Source organism: Bombina bombina, chromosome 3 (genome assembly GCF_027579735.1).
Source record: "Bombina bombina isolate aBomBom1 chromosome 3, aBomBom1.pri, whole genome shotgun sequence".
Classification (NCBI taxonomy): Eukaryota; Metazoa; Chordata; class Amphibia; order Anura; family Bombinatoridae; genus Bombina; species Bombina bombina.
Window position 1 is genome coordinate 1,148,469,557 of NC_069501.1, and position 24,367 is coordinate 1,148,493,923.

The 24,367-nt window shown below is 39.6% G+C and overlaps 1 protein-coding gene across 1 annotated transcript in view; it reads right to left on the reverse strand.

Annotated features, from left to right (window-relative positions):
* Positions 1-24,367, reverse strand: part of ZC3H12C (zinc finger CCCH-type containing 12C) — an 80,441-nt gene that overhangs the window by 13,756 nt on the left and 42,318 nt on the right. The window contains exon 5 of the mRNA XM_053705581.1: positions 952-1,091. Coding sequence (XP_053561556.1) covers positions 952-1,091 — 140 coding nt within the window. The remainder of the gene's footprint in view (positions 1-951; positions 1,092-24,367) is intronic.

Genomic DNA, 24,367 nt, shown 5'->3' on the forward strand with positions numbered 1-24,367 from the left:
TTTTATGGGGGGTTTATCGTCACGTTAACTTAACTTTTTTTCATTTTGAAAACATTTGTACAGTTTAATATACTTTCACAGACAAAATATTTTTATTTTTTTAGTTAAAAATGTAATACAGTTTTAAATGGCACTAATATATGACAAATATTAAACGTATATTGCACATTTTTAAAGGTACCGTTGAGCCAATATTGTAATCCGCATGGGTGCATTTCAGTTTTGAATAGAAGCATTTTTGTAATATACATGTATTAGCAAAAATGCTTCTAGTAAAAGCTATAGCTGTTTCAAAAGTGTATTAAAGTATGCACCGTGCACCAGCATGTTAAAACATCAATTGCTCAGAGAGCCTAGGTTGCCTAGACCATCTGGTAGTGGCATCATTTGTTAATTGCTGACAGGATACAAATACCACTGGTGCTCTGAGCAGCTACTGGTGTACTGAGAATATCTAGCTATGCTTCACATGCACATGCAGAGAAAAAGGATGTTAAAGCTAAAATAGTGACCGGAATGTACCTTTAAATGCCGTCTTTTTAAGCAATGATTTAAAAAAAAAAAACTAGGTCTCTAGGTTAAATTATAATGTTGTTTAGCTAGTAAATTTCATATTGACTGATGATTCAACTTTAACACTGACCTACTGAAATAAATATATTCTAAAAAAGTCCCTCTCAAAAATGTAATGGTATTCCCACACAACAATGAGTCTTTCATATATGGGCACGGATGTTGTGGTTCCATAGGGTGCCATAGAAATCCCATGATTCAGGTTTAGTCAAGAGAATCCCCTGCAGTTTTTCCGAGGATATTGTGCTTTATTCCTTATGAGCTTTCTCTGAGTAGCACAATTGAATCGGAATCAAAAGAAGGTCAGTGTTTACATATGAAAAGCTTGTGTAGCACTTGAAAAGAACATTTCTCATAACATATATTCTTTGAGTTCACCTGTAATGAGGGCGTCTGGCCGGGACTGTTCTTTCCGCCATGCAGGCACAAATACCGTAACATCTTTATGACCTCGATCTAAGAACCAGGTGACTGCTAGTTTAATCCCATGGCAAGAAAACACTTCTTTATTACCATGACTGAAACAGAAAAAAAAGTTTTAATTAAATGGATAGCAAAGTAAATATCCTGACTCGCAATAATTGGACTTTAATAACTGTAAGTATATAAATATACAAATTACAATTCGATGTCTTGATGGACAAATTGGAAGAGATCTTTATTACTGAGACCCCTCTTGGTTACAGGGATAGGAAACTCAAAATTAAACTTGCACAATTAAGATAGAAATATATTTAAAAGTGTCTTAAATTACAAATGTGATTTATTCTCTTGGTATCCATATTTGAAAACGAATATGTACATATCCTACACTAGTGGGAGCTAGTTAGTGATTGGTGCCTGCACACATTTGTCTCTTGTTATTGGCTCACTAGATGTGTTCAGCTAGGTCCCAGTGGTGCATTGCTGCTCCTTCAAAGGATAAATCAAATTTGATGATAGAAGCAAATTGGAAAGCTATTTAAGATTGTTTGTTCTATCTGAATCATGAACGAAATTGAGAGTTTCATGTCCCTTTAACATTCAACTACTGAAAAAGACAAATTTAACAAATGCTTATGGTTAGATTTATTATAGAATTTCTCAAATCAATTATAAACATCACACACCAGAGGCATATTATGGTCTAGACCAAGGGTGATCAACCTTGGCTCGCCAGAGGTTTTGGAACTACATTTCCCATGATGCTCATACACTTTAAGCTAGCTGAGCATCATGGGAAATGTAGTTGCCAGATGTCCTTCAAAAAAATACTGGGCAGCCAAACAGATAACTGGAGGGGGGGGGGGGGGAGAATGAAGACGCAGGGTTTAAAGCGCAATGACAAAAGCTAGAGGTAACAAAGCTGTGCTTAGTGTTAGTAGAAAAAAATATGATCAGTGTGATCAGCACTATATAATAACGTAATAAAGAGTATAAAAATGTGCATACAGCGAAGAAAAGAAGGAGTGCGCATGCAATAAAGAGCGAACCTGCATAAAGAAATTATGCAAATTGATCATTGATTATCACGCAATGATTGGTTGTATTAAAATTAAGCTGTGCTAAGCTGTACTCGTGTTTTCGGAGTATAGGTTAGATTTACACAATTGAAAAGTAAGGGAATATTCCATATTATAACATTTTAGTACATTCATTTTTATATGTTGGTAAAGGAGCAGCAATGCACTACTGGGAGCTAGCTAATCGCATCAGGTGAGTCAATAACAAGAGGCATATATGTGCAGCCACCAGCTAGCTCTCAGTAGTTATTGCTGCTCATGAACATACCAAAATATGCTTTTTAACCAAGGATACCAAAACAAAAGTTTGAAATAGAAGGTGGAAAGTTGTTTGAAATGGCATGCTCTATCAGAATTGTGTGTTTCATGTCCCTTTATTAATAAATAAATAGTTTTAGATCAACACAAAAATCACATTAAAGGGACAGTAAAGTGAAAATTAAACTTTCATAATTCAGACAGAGCATGCAATTTCAAACAACTATCCAATTCACTTCTATACTCTAGTCTGCCTTGTTATCTTAGTATTATTTCCTGAAAACATAGAAACATAGATATTGACGGCACATAAGAGCCATAGGCCCAGCAAGTCTGCCCGACCTTACCTAACAGTATAAACTTATCTAGTTCGTAGGATAGCCCTATGCTTGTCCCATGCATTTTTAAAGTCTCCCACAGTGTTTGTTGCTACTACCTCTTGAGGAAGTTTATTCCATAAATCAATCACTCTTTCTGTAAAGAAGTGCTTCCTCAAATTACTCCTGAATCTACTACCCTTTAGCTTGAGCTCATGACCCCTTGTTCTTGAATTTTCCATTTTATGTAAAATACCCACAGCCTCAGTTTTACTAAACCCTTTAATGTACTTGAAAGTTGCTATCATATCACCTCTTTCCCTTCTCTCCTCTAAGCCAGTGTTTTTCAACCAGTGTGCCGTGGCACACTAGTGTGCCGTGAGAGATCCTCAGGTGTGCCACGGCAGACTGACAACAGTGTGACATATTTTTTAAACTTTGCTTGTTTTTTACTCCCAGTGCAGGGGTAGTTTGTAGGAGGCATGGCATAACAGCACAATACATACAGTATGTGTGTGTTTGTGTGTATGTGTATATATATATATGCTGTATTAGGCTGCAATGTGTGATTTTTTTAAAATTTTGGGATGGTGGTGTGCCACAGGATTTTTTTATGAAAAAAAGTGTGCCACGGCAAAAAAAAGGTTAAAAATCACTGCTCTAAGCTATACATATTTAGGTCATTGAGCCTATCCTGGTAAGTTTTATTTTTTAGACCATGTACCATTTTTGTAGCCCTCCTTTGCACAGATTCAAGTTTGTTAATATCCTTCTGAAGATATGGCCTCCAGAACTGCACACAAAACACAATGAGGCCTAACTAATGATCTATAAAGTGGCATAAGAACCTTACTATTTCTGCTGCAAATACCTCTACCAATACATCCAAGCATTCTGCTAGCCTTACTCGCTGCATTACTACATTGTTTACTAAGTTTTAAATCATCTGAAATAATAATTCCCAAGTCCTGTTCCTCATCTGTAACAGTCAGTAAAGTGTCATTGAGTCTATAATTAACATTTGGATTTTTCTTCCCTAAATGCATTATTTTACACTTTGCTGTGTTAAACTTTAGATCCCAGTCGTTTGTCCAATCCTCCAATTGTTGTATATCACTTCTCATTTTGTCTACCCCCCTGGAACATCCACTCTGTTACAAATTTTTGTATCATCTGCAAACAGACAAACTTTCCCCTGTAGCCCTTTGCTGATATCGCAGATAAATATGTTAAACAAAACAGGCCCCAGAACTGTTCCCTGAGGAACACCACTAGTAACAGCCCCCTCTGCTGAATGAACTCCATTTACTAAGACACTTTGTTTTCTGTCCTTAAAGGGATATTCCAGCCAAAATAGGAAACCACATGGGTGCATTTCTGTATTGAAAAGAAGCAATTTTGTAATATACATGCATTAGCAAAAAGGTTTCTAATAAAAGCTATAGCTGTTTCAAAAGTGTATTTAAGTATGCACCGTGCACCAGCATTTTAAACACAACACTTGCTCAGAGAGCCTAAGGTGCTTGTACCATCTGGTAATGACTCAATTTGTTAATTGCTGACATAATACAAGCCCCACTGATGATCTAAGAAGCTGCATTATTTAAAATGTGGGTGCAATGAAAACATCTAGCTATGTTTCACATGCACATGCAGAGAAAAATGTTAACACTAAAACAGTGATAACTCTTAATAGAAGCATTTTTGCCAATACATGTATATTGGAAATATGTTTCTATTCAAAAATGCAATAAATCTATGTGCAATTATATTTTGACTGGAATGTCCCTTTAAGCCAGCATTCCACCCAGTTCACAATTTTTGAATCTAGACCAAGGAGATACAGTTTGTGAATTAGTTTATTGTGTGGGACGGTGTCAAATGCTTTACTGAAATCTAGATATGCTACATTAACTGCTCCACCCTTGTCTAATTTGTTACATAATCAAAGAAGTCAATTAGATTAGTCTGACATGATCTCCCTGAAGTAAAACCATGCTGATTTTGGTCCTCTAAATTGTTTGTCTTTATGTAAGTCATAATTCTTTCTTTTAAGAGGCTTTCCATTAATTTCCCTACTACTGAAGTTAAACTAACTGGCCTGTAGTTGCCAGATTCTTCTCTACTGCCCTTTTTATGAAGAGGTATTACATTTGCTATTCTCCAATCATCTGGGACAGCTCCTGTTAATAGTGACTGATTAAACAGATCAGTTAATGGGACTGTTAGCACTGATCGAAGTTCTTTTAAAACCCTTGGATGAATATGATCAGGACCCACTGCCTTTTTAACATTTATTTTTGATAATGCTAACAAAACCTCATCCTCTGTAAAAAGATTACTGTTAAGCTTGTTTCTATTTTTCGTAGCATCCCTTAATGTAGACATTGTATCTTCACAATCTTTTGTGAAAACAGAACAGAAGTAATCATTGAGACAGTCTGCAATCTGCTTATCTCCTTCTATTATTCTACCATCAACTGATTTCAATTTTACTATTCCTACCTTATTTTTTCTTCTTTCACTGATATATCTAAAGAATGTTTTGTCCCCATGTTTTACTGACTGTGCTATCTTCCCTTCTGCATGAGCTTTAACCTTCCTAATTAACTGCTTAGACTTTTTTTGTTGGAGTCTCCATATTTTCATATCATCATCTGCTTGTGTGTGTCTGTAATTTTTATAAGCTATCTTTTTTGTCTTTACAGCATGTGCTACTTCTTTGGAAAACCAAATTGGTTTCCGCTTTCTTTTACTTTTACACACATGTCTAATACAGTGTGCGGTTGCATCTAAAATGGCACCTTTCACAAATTCCCACTGTTCTTGAACCCCTGTAATAAGAGTTTTCCCTTTTAAATAGTTTTTTAGGTATTCTCCCATTAATGAAAAATCTGCCGTCTTAAAGTCTAAAACTTTTGTTTTAGTTTGGGTGGACAGTTCCTGCACATGAATACTAAACCAAACAGATTGATGATCACTGGATCCTAAGTTCTCACCTACAGACACATCTGAAACTGTATCACTGTTTGTAAGTATTAGATCTAATATAGCATAAAAAGCATACCTAGGTAGGCTTGCTGCATGGGAGTTCCCGGTAGTGCATTGCTGCTCCTTTAACAAAGGATACCAAAAGAATGAAGCAAATTTGAACGTTGCTTAAAAGTGTATGCTCTATCTGAATCATGCGATCATTTAAATAGGGGCACGAAACCCAAAATAATTATCGCCTTCATTATATGTTTTATAATCAACTACACTTGGCAAACTTATGTCTATTCACAGTAGTACCAAAAATACACATAACCCTAACAAACCCTCCCGGTAGGCTAACAATCTCAGTTATAAGTGAATGGAGGAACTCTGTATAGCATTGTTGGTCCATTAAAAGAATCATAATCTAATAAAAAGAATATTCTCTGCGGCACCAATATGGCAATAGGCATTTTGCTGTATTGCAACTAGTGATTATTGGCCTGCTTGATTACATTAGTGACAAGAAACAGTTAATAAATCAATAAAGAAACAATTCAATTAGATAAAACTTACTGTAGAGTAGAATGGAGTGATATAAATAGTAATCTAATATACATCACACTATGGGTCTAACTGCACAACTGTGTATGTTCAAGGAGTTCCCTATTAGCACAAATAACATTAAAGTGACAGTAAAGTCAAACTTACATTTTCATGGTTCAGACATAGGGGCCGAATTATCAAGCTCTGAATGGAGCTTGATGTCCCGGTTTTTGCGCGAGCCTTCAGGGGCTCCATAACTTGTCGTCCACTGCCTCTTAGGCTGCGGTCTTCAATCCGCCCGATCCTATACGATCGGGCTGATTGACACTCCCTGCTAGCGATCGATTGGCCGCAAATCTGCAGGGGGCAGCATTGCACAAGCAGTTCACAAGAATCGCTACATCGTATCATGTCTGCTCGCACTTTGATAAATTGACCCCATAGCATGAGAACAAAAAAATGGTAATAAAAGTTTAATTTTGATCTTTACATCTCATTAAGTTTACTGTTTATTATTTTACATTAAACAGATGCGTTTGCAACAGTATTTTACTCTAGGACAGAGAGTAATACATCATAATTATATTGTAAAATACAAATGATGTTATCAGATATGTATATTAGTGCATAATATGGAAAAATGCCTATGATGTTATCAGATGATATGTATTATTAGTGCATACAAAGGAATATTTTTCAGTGTTGATATATAGCACTGAATTCCCCATTCACCAGGGATTTTAATGGTATTGTTATTGTTGCATTATAATTTAATACCTGACTACAAAGGTAGTTTTAATAAAGTTTTAAGGGAATAATAAATAGAAAATAAAATGTAATTAAAAAACAGGTCATGCTAAAATAGGAAATAGATAAGTAGAACTTCTTAAAAAGTAACTGAACCATTCATTAACAGTTTTGGCTTCCAGCAAAGTCTGCACACAAAATCAGTGGGGATCATATCATGGTAGGTTCTCAGTAGATGTGGTGGAGATAAAGGGGCATATTTATCAAGCTTGATGCCCCATGTTTCCAGGCTCGCCGAAAACAGAAGTTATGAAGAAGCGGTCTAAAGACCGATGCATCATAACCTGTCCACCTGCTCTGAGGCGGCGGACAGAAATCAACCCAATTCAAATCTGCAGGGGGCGGTATTGCACGAGCAGTTCGCCAGAAAGTCAAACTAAACAATAAAAAATCCAAAACATTTTCTAGTTTACTTTATGCTCTTTATATCCTTTGTTGAAGAAAATACCTAGGTATGCTTCAGAGCATGCATGTGTTTTAAGTACTATATGCCAGCTGTGTTTGCAACAATAGAGCACTTAAAAAGTGACAGTAAAGTCAAAATTAAACTTGAATTGACTAGATAGAGCATTACATTTTAAACAATGTTCCAGTTTACTTCTATTATCAATTTTGCTTAGCTATCTTGGTATCCTTTGTTAACGAGTAATCGTAGGTGAGCTCAGGAGCATGCACATGTCTTAAGCAATCTGGCCGCAGTGTTTGCAACTATGTATAACATTGCTATAAACAATGTTGCAAACACTGCTACCATAGGCTGCTATAGACACATGCTTGCTCCTAAGCTCCTATCAGCCTACCTAGGTTTATCCTTCAACAAACAACACCAAGAAAACAAAGCAAATATGATCATAGAAGTAAACTGGAAAGTTGTTTAAAATCAAGTACTCTAAATCAGGGCTCACCAACCTTTCAGACCTCAGGGACCACTAAACTCACAATTTTGAATCCCGTGGACCCCTAATATGATTTTTTTTTTAAAAGGTACTAACCTCTATAATGTGTGTGTATATATATCTATATATCTATATATCTATATATATATATATATATATATATATATATATATATATACACACACACACACACACACATACATACAGTACATAACTAGTGTAACCATAGCTAAGTTTGCATTATGTATATATATATATATATATATATATATATATATACATACACACACACATACATACAGTACATAACTAGTATAACCAAAGCTAAGTTTGCATTATGTATATATATATATATATATATATATATACACACACACACACACACACATACATACAGTACATAACTAGTGTAACCATAGCTAAGTTTGCATTATGTATATATATATATATATATATATATACACATACATACACACACACATACATACAGTACATAACTAGTATAACCATAGCTAAGTTTGCATTATGTATATATATATATATATATATATATATATATATATATATATATATATATATACAGGGAGTGCAGAATTATTAGGCAAATGAGTATTTTGACCACATCATCCTCTTTATAAATGTTGTCTTACTCCAAGCTGTATAGGCTCAAAAGCCTACTACAAATTAAGCATATTAGGTGATGTGCATCTCTGTAATGAGAAGGGGTGTGGTCTAATGACATCAACACCCTATATCAGGTGTGCATAATTATTAGGCAACTTCCTTTCCTTTGGCAAAATGGGTCAAAAGAAGGACTTGACAGGCTCAGAAAAGTCAAAAATAGTGAGATATCTTGCAGAGGGATGCAGCACTCTTAAAATTGCAAAGCTTCTGAAGCGTGATCATCGAACAATCAAGCGTTTCATTCAAAATAGTCAACAGGGTCGCAAGAAGCGTGTGGAAAAACCAAGGCGCAAAATAACTGCCCATGAACTGAGAAAAGTCAAGCGTGCAGCTGCCAAGATGCCACTTGCCACCAGTTTGGCCATATTTCAGAGCTGCAACATCACTGGAGTGCCCAAAAGCACAAGGTGTGCAATACTCAGAGACATGGCCAAGGTAAGAAAGACTGAAAGACGACCACCACTGAACAAGACACACAAGCTGAAACGTCAAGACTGGGCCAAGAAATATCTCAAGACTGATTTTTCTAAGGTTTTATGGACTGATGAAATGAGAGTGAGTCTTGATGGGCCAGATGGATGGGCCCGTGGCTGGATTGGTAAAGGGCAGAGAGCTCCAGTCCGACTCAGACGCCAGCAAGGTGGAGGTGGAGTACTGGTTTGGGCTGGTATCATCAAAGATGAGCTTGTGGGGCCTTTTCGGGTTGAGGATGGAGTCAAGCTCAACTCCCAGTCCTACTGCCAGTTTCTGGAAGACACCTTCTTCAAGCAGTGGTACAGGAAGAAGTCTGCATCCTTCAAGAAAAACATGATTTTCATGCAGGACAATGCTCCATCACACGCGTCTAAGTACTCCACAGCGTGGCTGGCAAGAAAGGGTATAAAAGAAGAAAATCTAATGACATGGCCTCCTTGTTCACCTGATCTGAACCCCATTGAAAACCTGTGGTCCATCATCAAATGTGAGATTTACAAGGAGGGAAAACAGTACACCTCTCTGAACAGTGTCTGGGAGGCTGTGGTTGCTGCTGCACGCAATGTTGATGGTGAACAGATCAAAACACTGACAGAATCCATGGATGGCAGGCTTTTGAGTGTCCTTGCAAAGAATGGTGGCTATATTAGTCACTGATTTGTTTTTGTTTTGTTTTTGAATGTCAGAAATGTATATTTGTGAATGTTGAGATGTTATATTGGTTTCACTGGTAAAAATAAATAATTGAAATGGGTATATATTTGTTTTTTGTTAAGTTGCCTAATAATTATGCACAGTAATAGTCACCTGCACACACAGATATCCCCCTAAAATAGCTATAACTAAAAACAAACTAAAAACTACTTCCAAAACTATTCAGCTTTGATATTAATGAGTTTTTTTGGGTTCATTGAGAACATGGTTGTTGTTCAATAATAAAATTAATCCTCAAAAATACAACTTGCCTAATAATTCTGCACTCCCTGTATATATATATATATATACACACACACATACATACAGTACATAACTAGTATAACCATAGCTAAGTTTACATTATGTATATATTTACACATTTTTAAGAATTATTTTTTGTAATTAACTAACTGAATGACAGAACTGAGAGAATACTTCCAAATGACAGATGAAGGGTGAGTGCCAACTTTTCAGCTGGAAACCGAGAGGCAGAAAGTGGGGAAAAAAGAATTATGTTTAATAGGACCACAAGACTTTCAAGTTACCTCCCCAGTTAGGAATTAATCAAAACTACTTATGATCATGGACAGACATTGGAGTCATAAATTAAGTTCATATCAGAAAGCTCTCAATATGGATGTGAGCTGACCACGACTGATGTTACTGGCAATCACTATAATACTGGTGGGATATGGCTGATCTGCTGGATGGCAAATACTGGAATTAGAGTGGAATGGCTTTGTGCATGCCTGCACGGGAAAATATTAGAAAGAAAAATAATATTTAATTTAAAAAAAAAAAGAAGATGGAAGGGAGGAAGACAAACAGTGATGTAAATCCATCTGAAGGAATTAACTACTACAAACAGACAGGTAAAGGGAACTGTAGGCACTGTAAGGAGCTGCGGCACGACGGGGGTGATACCATCAGAGGAGATTAATTCCTGCTGGATGGTGTCATTGACCACCAACATCTTCTCGCGGACCACCAGTCGCTGCTCTATATGAATCATGAAAGTTTTAATTTTGGACTTTACTGTCCCTTTAAGAAATGTACATTCTCCTGACCCAATCTAGCTATGCTTTTCAAACAAAAGGACACCAAGAGAACAAAAAACTATTTATAGAAATAAATTGCAAAGTGTATTTAAAATGGATTGCTCTCTGAATAAATGTTTGTTGCAAAAACAAAGTATAATGCACTGTTTGTATTTCAGACATGATTTCTATCCTAGTAACAATTGCTGTACATACAATGCAGTCTCTTTGTCTAGCAAGAAACAGATTTCAATAGTACATTTTAAAAGTCCCTCGCACAGTGAGGTAGTTGATGTTTCAAGACTATAATCTTCCTGCCTGGCAATGGTATTATATCGAGAATTCAAGCCAGTAAGTGCTGCAGCAGTACAAGAAAGTATATAACAATTATATGACAATGTACAACAATTCAGCAGCAGATAAAACAAGATTATGATAGACATGTTTGTTATGGTACACATAGTTAAACCTTTCACTGCTGAGCTACCTCTGCTGAGGACAGTTTTAGACTATTGTACTTTCAGTAGTCAAACATAATATATGTAATAAGTTATTTTATCTGTGTTAGCCACAAACATGGTCAGCTTTCTATTTCCTAGCTATGGTGATTTGTACTATTTGTAATCCTGTAGAATGGTACCATCCATGTTATAAAGGTCAAAGGGACATGGGTTTTTTTAATTAAATTTTTCTGGTATAACATACAATTTTAAAAAAACATCTTTCCAATGTATTTCTATTATCAAATTTGCATCATTCTCTTGGTATACTTTGTTTAAGGAGCAGCAATGCACTACTGGGAGATAGCTGAATACATCAGGTAAGCCAATGAAAAACTAAAATTGTATGCTTGATTCATTTCTTTCAGAATGATGATGGTCCACAGTCCTCCATAACATATGGATATATTTCCCGCCACTAAAAGGAGGTCAAGAACCCATATCAGAGCTTAAAATCCCTCCCACCTCCCCATCTCTCTCTTAGTTTAACGTATAGCCGAGTAGAGAATAGGAAACATATAGGTAGGAAAGACAAAGCAGGGTCTGTAGAGGTGTCATTAGAACTGTCAGCCACAAATCTTTTTCTTTTGTAAAATGATGATGGTCCACAGTCCTCCATAACGTATATGATTAGAGTTAGATGGATCTGGACACAATAAAGGAATACATTTCTTGATTGATATTTTCCATAGAAACTACCTTGCGAAGGAATTCATATTTGGTACGAAGTACAGCCTTATCCTTGTGAATAATTAAAAATGTAGAATCTCAAGACAGTGCTGACAATTCCATTTGATGTCAATAGAATGCATTGGTTCAAAGGGAGGACCTTGTAATACAGAAAGAACTAGATTCAAATTCCAGGGCGGAAAAATAGGTTTTACAACTGACCTAATTTGAACTAATACCTGGACAAAAGTCTGATCAGGAAGTTTAGCCAACTTTCTATGAAAAAGAATAGATAAAGCAGAAATTTGACTTTTCAGGAAACTAGTAGATAGTCAATGCCAACATTTAAAAATTTAAGGATTCTAGGAATCCTAAAGGAATTCCAAGAAAGCTGTTTGGAAGAGCACCACACAAAATAGGACTTCCAAAACTTTTTAGCCTGTATCAAAGCTTCAATTACCAAATCTGAGTAACCTCTATGTTTCAAAACTAGGTTTTCAACCTCTACGCCGTTAATAGGTCTTGTCTTAGAGGAAGAATCCATGGGGGAGATGAGGACATCTGCACTAGATTTGCATACCATGTTCTGCTGGGCCAGGCTGGGGCAATTAATATCACAAACAGGGACTCCTGTCTGATCTGAGCAATGACTCTTGGAAGAAGAACAAACGGAGGAAACAGGTATGTTAGAGGAAACTCCCATGGACATACCAAGGCATCTATCATGTGAGCCTTTGGGTCTCTTGATGCAGATCTATGTCTTGTAAGCCCCACTAAGAGATCAAAAATATCCTAATGGAGAGATCACTATCTAGGAAGGACCGATTGACTGCTGAGATAATCCACCTCCCAGTTGTGTACACCTGGTATGTGAACTGCAGATAGAGAGAAATGATTTCTCTCTGCCTAAGACAGGATCTGAAACACTTCCTGTATGGTCAGTGGACTGCGGTCACCCACGTTGATGATTTATGTAGGCCTCCGCTGTGATATTGTTTGACTGGAAATAGATAAACTTCTCCACTTCAATAGGGGCCAGGGTTGAAGAGCCCGAAGAATCTATCGAAGTTGCAGAATGATAATTGGTAGCGTTGCCTCTAGAGGAGACTAAACTTATTGCGCTCTTCGAGAAACCCAGACTGCCCCCCCCCCCAGCTTTAGAGACTTTTATTCATCGGCACAATTGCCCATGACTGACGAAGGAAGGATGCCCCAATGGTCAAAGAAAAAGTTTGTGTCCCCAAGAGAAAGAGTGTTTGACATAGAAATCCAAAGCAATCTGTTATACCAAATGTAGATAATTCTTTGGCCACTGAGGTAGCATAGACAAATAAAGAGGTCTCAAGTAAAGAGGGGAAAAAGGAACTGCATCTGAAGCAGCTACCATAAGAACCACCACCTCCATGCACTGAGTTACTTATGGAAATGGAGCCCTTATAGGGAGAGACATGTCCACTTAATCTTTATTTTGCAAAGTTCCATCAGGAACTAGATGCATAAGTAGATTTCCATGTCGCTGCCTGACGCTTCCAACTTAAAAACATATATAAAATTATACATTTCCTTACACAAGACACAAATAAGATTTTAATCGACTCTCTTATCCTTTCCTGCCTTGACTACTGCAACTTCATCCTCTCTGGTCTCCTTAGCTACTTTACAATTCATAATGAATGCCTCTGCCAGGCTCATCTTCCTCACATCTGCTGCACCTCTCTGTCAATCCCTTTACTGGCTTCCGGTTGCCTCCAGGATTAAACACAAAATTCTTACTCTGACATACAAAGCCCTCAACTACACTGCTCCCCCCTACATCTCAGACCAGATACTCTCACTTCCGTCCCCTTCACTCTGCTCACAATCTCCTCCTCTCCTCCTCTCTTGTTACCTCTTCACATTCCCATTTACAGGACTTCTCCAGACTGGCTCCCATCTTGTTGAACTCTCTGCCCCACTCCACAAGACTTTCCCCTAATTTTGAAAACTTCAAGTGCTCCCTAAAGACTATACTATTAAGGGACGCATATAACCTATACCATCCTTTCCTAACTCCATTGCTATCCCCTTCAACCCCTTAGCATGTAAGTCTATGATCCAAGCTGTTTGTAGATCACCTTCATAAGAGTCAACTACAACAGTGCAACTCTCGGCAGAGCCCTCTACCCATTTGATCCTTATAAATGTAATCTTGTATACCACCTATGTTTATAGCGCTGCAGAATCTGTTGGCACTCTACAAATACCTGATAATAATAATAGTAATTATATGTGTTACTACACATGCGATAAACAAACAGCTTCTAGAGATTTGCATATAATAATATTGTACATGAAGTACATCACAGCAAATAACATTCCAAAGAGCATAAAAAGTACAACATTATTTAAAATGCAGACTGACATAAAAAAAAATCACTATCTGTTTTTATCCCATGGTAATGATAGTAATACAATGCTTTATGGACCATATGTGATTATGTTCAGTATAATATAAAACTGCACATATTATAGTAATTAGGTACACTGTAGGTCACATAAAAAAGTGTTGAGGTGTACAGATTCCTAAAGGTCTTTACAAAAACACCTACATATAAGATGTTATCAAATCTGAGCCCTTAGAAATAAATGATTAGACCTCTGTGTATATACAGGATGAGGTGCTCTATATTTATTAAGAGTATAAAACTCAATAATAAAAGCCACAAAATATGCTGCCTTGCTAGCTATTCTTATACTCAGTAGGTAAAGTGAGTAGGTTCTGAGCAACAGACATTACATAATTCCTTAAAGGAAGTTAAAATGGTGTGGCTAAATCACATGCGCAATCTGAGGAAAATTATCTCAAACACAGTGTATTGACCTGACATAATCGAATGAAACAAGCTTGTAAAACACATGTAATATATGTACAGGGAGGGTTATTGGTAAATGATTTCTCTAATGTGCTGTTTTACATTGATTTTAGTGGGGACGTCATCATTTTGTTCCACGGTGTGTAATGGCGCAGTATGCAGACATTAAATTAGACACACAGGTGGCACTCAGAGTGGGTAACAGGTGAGCAAAGTTTTGAGGCTCCTTTCTCAAGTTGACAGAAGCGTCAAAACATTTCTCACCTTAATAAAAAGGTACTGTTACCCACTCTGAGTGCCACCTGTTTGTCTAATTTGATGTTCACCCTGGGACCCAGTGAAGGGGGCCTGTCAGGTGTTGCACCAGGACTCTTTGAGGCATATGTATCAAGCTCCGTATGGAGCTTGATGCCCTGTGTTTCTGGTGAGCCTGCAGGCTTGCCAGAAACAGCAGTTATGAAACAGCGGTCACAAAGACCGCTGCTCCATTACCTGTCCGTCTGCTCTGAGCAGGCGGACAGACATCGCTGGAAATCAACCCGATCGAGTACAATCGGGTTGATTGACACCCCCCTGCTGGTGGCCCATTGGCCGCGAGTCTGCAGGGGGCAGCGTTGCACCAGCAGCTCTTGTGAGCTGCTGGTGCAATGCTGAATACGGCGAGCGTATTACTCGCCGTATTCAGCGATGTCTGTCAGACCTGATCCGCTCTGTCGGATCAGGTCCGACAGACATTGATAACTATAGGCCTTGGTGTTTATCATATGATCTTTGGAACAGTGTTGTGCTGATCATTTTTGAGTTTACACATATGGAGTATGCAGACATACAGAAACGATGGTAGAGAAGATTCTACACTAAGCTTAAGAAACTCATATGACACAGGTTTTAGAGTCTAGCCCAAGTAAGTCCCTGACAGCTCCTGTAAGGGGAAATGCTTAGAAAAAGGAATTACTCATTAAAGGGACATAATACTCATATGCTAAATCACTTGAAACTGATGCAGTATAACTGTAAAAAGCTGACAGGAAAATATTTTACCTCACAATTTCCTCAGCTCAGCAGAGTAAGTTCTGTGTAAAAAGTTAAACTTCAGCTGTTGCTCAGCTGCAGGTAAAAAAATAAATAAATGAAGAAATGAACAGCAGCCAATCAGCATCAACAGTGCTGAGGTCATGAACTCTTTTACTGTGATCTCATGAGATTTCACTTAACTCTCATGAGATTTCATAGTAAACTTCCTTAAACTGAATAGGGAAATAAGATGTGTGCACGTAAGCTCACTCCCTTAGCTGTCCCTGGACAAACATACAGATTTGCTGCTTAGAAGTCCTTTACAATGGGATGTGGTTACTGAGGAATTTTTGAGGTAAAATATCTTTCTTTTTTACAAAGAGATGTTCAGGTGATATTTTCTAGTCAGCTTTTTACAGCTATGCTGCATCACTTTCAAGTGTTTCAACATTTGGGTATCATGGCCCTTTAAGTACTTTTAGAAAATACAGCCCTGTAATTTCCTGTGCTGATTTCTGCCTAGTAACAGTTCTCTGAGTGGATAAATAGGCCTGGGAAGCTGAGGGGGCGGGGCTACGACAGGAGAGAAGACAGCTTACCTCAGAGAAAAGCTTGAAAGCCATTTGAGTGTAATAAAATTATAAAATGTGCAAAAAGCATAATAAATACTTTTCCTTCATAACCACATGCTCCCCTGCATAGCCATAGTTTCCTCTATTGATCAGCTAACTGCATTGAGCAGATAAGTTATCTTAAAGGGCCAGGCATCTATATTCTTAAAAGTGCCATAAATAGGGTGCTGACTGTGTTACCTGTCTATGCCCCTGATAAGAATAGAGTAGGTAGGGACTTGAAACAAAGAAAAAAAGCGTCTCATGAGGAGAGCACGCTCATAGTTGCCAACTGTGCTGTTTTTGCCGGGACAGTCCCGGAATTTGTGACCCAGTCCCGGCCATTTAAATGTCCCGGACAGTCCAAGCAATTCCCTGGGCTTCAGAGTAAGTGGCAACACAACCTGGTGGTTATCGGGAGCTGTAGTTCAACCAAGTTTCTTGCGCAAGTGCTGATTGGCGATTCATATTGTACACTGCACAGGGAATTGTAGTGTGCTCTGTTTAGGTTTTAGTTTTCAGTGGTTGGTGGGGATTGTAAGTTTTTTTTTAAAACTAACTTTGCTCGAGATTGGTAGTTTTGATACGGTGGTCAATTGGAGATGTAGTATTGTGCAGGTGGTCGTTACATCTCGTCATCTAGTTAGGTTGTAGCTAGGGCCCTCGAGAGCAGTTAGTCTCCTGTGGCTCTGCATGGCCGGGAGCTACAGGCTTCTTACCGCCTCTATATATCAATCAGCTGTTGCTGAGGGTCCAGGGCAGGGGAGCCGCGCTGCGCAGTGCAGGGAGGACCAGGCAGGTAAGAAGAGTAGATTACTGTTTATGATAAGGCAAGACAGTGGCATTTTAAGTGGCATGTTATTCTTTGTTAAAGAGCTATCTATATAGGTAGCGTGCAGATCTGGAGCACTACATGACAGGAAATAGTGCTGCCATCTAGCGCTCTTGCCATTGGATACAATTCTTGCAAAACTGCTGCCACATTAGTGCCACAGACACGTGCACACCCCTGAACTTATCTTCCTGCATTCCAACAAAGGATGACAAGAAAACAAAGAAAATTTGATAATAGACATAAATTGGAAAGTTGTTTCAAAGTTTATGTTTAATCTGAATCATGAAAATGGGTTCCAATATCCCTTTAATACATTTTCAGGGTTTAAAACACAGCTATGTGCAAGCATCAGTGCAATAATAAATGTGCTAACATATTAGAGCATTATCATTTTGCACAGTTATAGACCTTTAATGCAGGTTAAATCATCCATCTCCTCATCACCTCCCTTACTCATACACATAATTGGCATAGGAAGAATGCCTTTATAACAAATACCAAAATAAGCAAGAAAGGGCTAAATTATTAACCCTTCTGTATCTGTATAGCACCCTGGTTTATATAGAAGTTACACAGTGATATCACCTCAATAAGACCCTGGGGCTGCTGAAATTGAGATATACTGAGGATTTGTTTTATATGTTCTGTGAATTACCACAACTCTTCCTAAGCATATTTTTTATAAGCATACTTTATATGTTATGCTATTTTTATGTTTTCTGCTTTGTTAATGATGATGTATCTGGATAATGATCTCTTAAAGAGACACTCAAAACAAAATTAAACTTTCATGATTCAGATAGAGCAGGAAATTTTAAACAACTTTCCAATTTACTTCCATTAAGACGAGTCTTTTTATATTTACACTTTTTGAGTCACCAGCTCCTATTGAGCATGTGCAAGAATTCACAGAAAATACGTATATGCATTGTTGATTGGCTGATGGCTGTCACATGATACAGGAGTAGTGGTAATAGGTATAACTGACATTTGTCAGAAAAAAAATATACTACTCATTTGAAGTGCTATTACATTGTCTTTTTTCATGCATTTGTTGATTATGCAAATCTACTGTATTTACCGGTCTTTTAAACTAGAATTTTTTTGGAAATTAATATATGTTGCAAAAATGCTTATATTCAAATTTTAAAATTCACTACTGTTAATTTCAAATTTCATTTTTAGGATGTGTATTATTCTTTGCCAATAAAATATAATTTTATAAAATATGTCACTGGGGTTTTAAAATAAACGATTGGGGCCACATTAATTCTATTAATCCAATATCAGGAGCGTTACAAAGCAATAATAAGTGGTCTGGCCAGAGGAATGTTTTTTGTTATTTCTATCAGATTTCCATCTCTCTCGTCTTTTTAGAGAGCTCTCTCCCAGTCACAAGCACAGTTGTCATTACTGCTCCAACAAAATTGTTGTAATGTCTGTATCAAAACAGCTTCTTGTCAAAACACTTTTTTCACATGTCCAAGGAAAGCTCTTTTTTTTCTCTATATACAAAAAAATAATGTTGTATCTCCATGTCTCTGGCAGAGCTCAGTTCCTTTTCATGTATTTGCAGGTAAAACAAATAAGAGTTCTTTTTATCAGAAGGTCACAATAAAATTAACCATAAAACGATTAGAATTTGTTAAGAAATATATATACGATCAAATTAGGTGTTAACAGCACTGTGCTTCATTGCCTGAAAATCTGTGTGGGAAATTCCTGGCGTATATTTGTTTTGCATTTTGGAATTAACTAAATAAAATGTGCTGCATTCAATAAATATTTACCTTCTTTTCCACCGTCTGTCAAAGAGAGTAGTCTCCAGAGTCAGTCTCCCTCAAAGGGATAGGAAAGTCATCGTTAAACTTGCAGGATTCAGGTGGAGCAGGTAATTTTAAGGCACTTTTAAATTCACTTCTATTTTCAAATGTGTTTCGTTCTCTTGGTATCTCTTGCTGAAAAAAGAATGCGCACATATCCTGAACTAGTGGGAGTTAGCCAATAACAAGCACCAATTACAGCTAACTAGATGTGTTCAGCTAGTTGCCAGTAGAGCTATGCTGTTCCTTCAGCAAAGGATAAACAGACGATGAAGCAAATTTGACAATAGAAGTAAATTGGAAAGTTGTTTAAAATGGTATGTTCTATCCAAATCCTGAAAGAAAATGTTGGCGTTTCCTGTCCCTTCGAGTCAACACAGGGGGGGGGGGGGAACAGAGCGCTGTGGGCGGGGTGTGGTGCTAAACAAGCGTGTAACCTCAGCGAGGAGTCTACAGTCACCATGGGGAGGGACAGAACACCGCAAGAAGGGCGTGGTCTTCTGTGGCAAACCTAGCCACTTCTGGACTATAACGTAAGAAAGGTTGTCTGTGACAGACCCTTCGGTCAGGACTGAAAGTGTTAACTTTATTTTCTAACCACAAGTGGCTGGCTCCAGCTACAATCTAATTAATGCTTAGCATTCTATTGTTTGATCACCCCCAGAGAGAAACGCCTAAGTGATAAGGAGAGTCAAGAGTGTCCTGTGGTTGAAGTGTTTAAGTAATATAATCCTATTGTATCATGTCAAGGGCGCTTCTCCCTTTTATCTAATGTACAACATTCTTTCAACCCCCATCTGGGGGGGGGGGGTCAAAAACCTGTATAAATCTGTATGCTGCCTTCAAATAAAGTGTTATTCTGTTTTAAACCTGAAACTGGCTGGGTTGTGAATTGCTGATTGTCTATGCAGGACATTGTTCATCTGGGGTTAACCCTTGGTATCCGGTTGGTACCGTTACAATTGGTGGCAAGCGACGGAATGAACCTTATCGCCCAGAAGAGCAACTACACAAGCCAGTAACCTCAGGAAGAGGAGGATTACTACAATACTGACTAAGATGGAAGGAGTACCAGGGACCGAAGTGAATGGAGATGGATTATTCTAAGCTAAAGAGACAAACGTAAAAGGAACTGCTAGAAGCCAGGGGAAAGATAGGCAGCAGCAAACCAAAAGGCTATATTAATTGCTGAGCTGATGGAGGGAGACAGAGCTCGCAGCGCTACGCCTCCAGCAGCCATGGAGGAGACCCTATACCAGAGGGAAATGAGGACCAGGCTGGAATTTTTACCCCAACCTGTACCACGGGATATGCTATCCGTGGTAATGGCAGATGTGCAGGAGTACGTGATGGCACACAGTCCGCGGAATGCATCCTCCCGAGCAGAATCCATTTTGGACGCACTCAGCAACCCAGTAAGACCCAAAATCCCATACCATGCATTTAAAATGTTTTGTGAGGAGAAGGATGAGATTGATGGGTATTTACAGGATTTTGAGAGACTGTGCGAGTTACATGATTTGGAGCAGTCCGTATGGGTGCCGGTGCTAGCAGGCAAGCTAGCCGGTAGGGCAGCGGAAGCGTATCGCGCTGTACCCAGGGAGGACAGCAAGGATTACGCTAAAGTGAAGAGAGCGATCTTGGAAAGATATGCCATTACCTCAGAGGCATACCGGCGCAAGTTTAGAGGCCTGCGCAAGCCAGAAAGAGATTCCCATGCAGAGTGGGCCCACAAGCTGGATCAAGCATCTCAGGGGTGGATACAGGCCAGCCAAGCTACCACCATGGAAGAATTGCGACAACTGATGCTGTTGGAGCAATTCTTTAACGGCTTGTCCCCAGAAGCCCAAGAATGGGTGAGAGATCGAAAACCCCTCACCTTAACCGAAGCAGCCAGATTAGCAGACCAGCATTTTGATGCCAGGAGGCACCATGGACTACAGCCTAACAACGGACGGGCTAATATACAATGCCACACCTGCAAGCAGTGGGGACATATGGCACGTGAGTGCACCCAAAATCGGAGCAGACAAGCTTGGAACCAGGTCAGACAGAACCTGGCCCCAAGGGCGGCTGCTCACCATTACCAAACGGAGCCAGCCGCTCATGAGGTGTTGAGCACCCAAGCCGAGGAACCCCTGGGAATTCTGCATGAGGTGATGTCGGTCCAGGGACTTCGGGATTCGGGAGCTACTTTAACCCTGATAGCTCCCCATTTGGTGCCGGATACAGCACCCACTGGCGGATCCGTGGCAGTACGAGGGGCAGGGGGAGCAGTATACCGATTGCCCACTGCTAGAGTGGAGTACAGACCCCCAGTCACCCCAGCAGCTGCCAGTTACCAACCCCCAGCGCACCGCTATACCACACGGCCTCCGGCCACGAACTACCCTCAGAGAGCCCGGTTCAATTTGCGGGGCTACTCACAACCTATTCGGTGCTTTGGATGTAAGCAACTAGGGCACAAAAGACCAGAGTGTCCCCTAAATGCAGCGAATCAAGCACAGTCCTGGAGAAGACCCGCTGGCGGAATCCCACATAATCCTCAGCCTGTGGCCCGCTACGTAGAGGCGCCAGAATGCTGGGGCAGCCTACATGAAGCAGACCCCGTGCAAGCTGCCCACCGGAATAACCGGCAACGGGTTAAAGTGAATGGGAAGGAGGTCAGTTGTCTACGGGATACTGGTGCTACCATGACCTTGCTTCAAGAGAACTTGGTGCCTGAGAAACAGCACACTGGAGACACTGTGGCTGTGAGGGTAGCAGGGGGCACTGTGTTCCGCCTACCTGTTGCCAGGGTACATTTGGATTGGGGAGTGGGCGCTAGACTTGTGAATGTGGGGGTCAAGAAGGACTTACCTGCTGATGTTCTCCTTGGAAATGACTTGGCCCCCCTTGTTTCTGCCTATGCTCCCATGGATCCCGCTAATGTTAACCCTGTGACTACCCAAGCCCAGTCCCTCCGGGAAGAGACGCTTCCATGTTTGGGGTGGGGGCAGTACTGAGCCAAGTTGGAGCAGATGGCGGAGAACACCCCGTAGCTTACTTGAGCCGAAAGTTGTTGCCCCGGACATCCCCAAGCCGATCCGTTGGGATCAGACTGTGTATGCCGGCTTGGTTCTGGGGGAGCATTGTGGCAAACCTAGCCACTTCTGGACTATAACGTAAGAAAGGTTGTCTGTGACAGACCCTTCGGTCAGGACTGAAAGTGTTAACTTTATTTTCTAACCACAAGTGGCTGGCTCCAGCTACAATCTAATTAATGCTTAGCATTCTATTGTTTGATCACCCCCAGAGAGAAACGCCTAAGTGATAAGGAGAGTCAAGAGTGTCCTGTGGTTGAAGTGTTTAAGTAATATAATCCTATTGTATCATGTCAAGGGCGCTTCTCCCTTTTATCTAATGTACAACATTCTTTCAACCCCCATCTGGGGGGGGGGGGGGTCAAAAACCTGTATAAATCTGTATGCTGCCTTCAAATAAAGTGTTATTCTGTTTTAAACCTGAAACTGGCTGGGTTGTGAATTGCTGATTGTCTATGCAGGACATTGTTCATCTGGGGTTAACCCTTGGTATCCGGTTGGTACCGTTACATCTTCTAAATCACCTTTCTAACTGTAATTATTTATCAGTTGTCAGAGTGCCACCCTGACCCGCCGACGTTGGTTGTAGTGAAAAAAAGATTGCCGATAGTGGAGGGGCGGTGGGTGTTTTACTTAAATAGTAGAGTTGCTGGAAAACATAGTAAAGGGTCGGTATGTAAACTTTGCAGAGCAAGCTGCCCAGTGCCCACCCCTGCAGTGCTGCAGATCTTCTGACATTTTTCGATCTTACATGACAGTCATGATAAGAAGAACTAAAAAACTTTTATGATTAGGAAAGCGCATGCAATTTGTTTGTAACCATGTCGTCATACAATGTTGCAAACACTGCTGCAATATAATGCTCAATGTGCCCTCTAACTATGCCCATCGTTTGATAACGTAAGTTAAGAAGCAGCGGTCGTAAGATAATTGACACCACCTGCTAACGGCCGAGCAGGGGGCAGCATTGCAAAAGCATTTCACTAGAAATACTTGTGCAATGTTACATGCCAACAGCATATGCCCCGGCACCAAGCAGCAAGTGCTACCCAGTGTTCTGAACCAAAAAAAAAACAACTACTCAGAAGGGGGAGGAGGAAGAGGAAGAGGTCGAGGAAGAAGTCAGAGGGGTCGCAGGGGCAGAGGCCAATACAACAAGTACCAAATCTAAAAATTATCAATCTCTCTAAATCCACTCTAAATGCAGAGGAAGAGTCCGTTCTGGGCCTTGGTCTGGGATTTGTACCCAGTTCAAATTTTAATGTGTTTGAGACGATCATTGATCTGAATCGTTTGGTCAGAGACCTCACTTTGAGGAAATTTTTCTGGGGTCAAAAAACAGACGTGCCCTCTGCCCATAATCCAACATACATTGATGACTGTGAGGGTATGAGTGAGATTAGTCCTATTATGGACATTATGAATTTCGATGAAGCATGTGATTATCTCACCCTTCACAATTTAAATTTTGAGTCAAACACACAGAGAGGTTTTCTAAAAACCACTCATGGTGGCTTTAAACCACGCTCAATCTTCTACCCAACTAAGGATAGGGGCCCCTTTTTAGAGGCCTTTCACCGTCGGGTGGAAGAAGATATACAGACCCTCTCCAAATACCACAATGCTGCCCCCCCCTAATCTAAGTAAATCTCAGAAACAAACATTAGATGCTCTCGCCAAACGAGATGATATAGTCATTAAAGCAGCAGATAAGGGGGGCAGCATTGTAGTGATGGACAAGGAAGCCTACATAGGCGAAGCATTGAGACAAATAACAGATGATGAAGTTTACTTGGCCCTCCCTAGGGATCCCACTGATCTTTTTAAATCTCAGTTTTTTGGATTTGTTGGACGATGGTCTGCAGGAGGGGACAATTGACAGAGACACGTTTGACTATTTGTTTGTTGAATTTCCGGTCATACCCATAGTCCATCACCTCCCCAAGGTACACAAATCCTTGGAGGGGGTTAAGAGAAGACCTATTGTCTGAGGGATAGGTTCCCTTTTTGAAAAAATGTCGGGTTGGATTGAGTCCCTCCTGCAGCCCATTGTCCAACAGATGCCATCTTATCTCAAAGACACAACCCACTTATTGACAAGTCTGCACAAAGTGACCTGGGACGCTGATTGCTCCTGGCTCACTGTAGACGTAGTGGGCCTCTACTCTTGTATCCCTCATTATTTTGGATTAGAGGCAGTTTCTTTATCTTTGGATA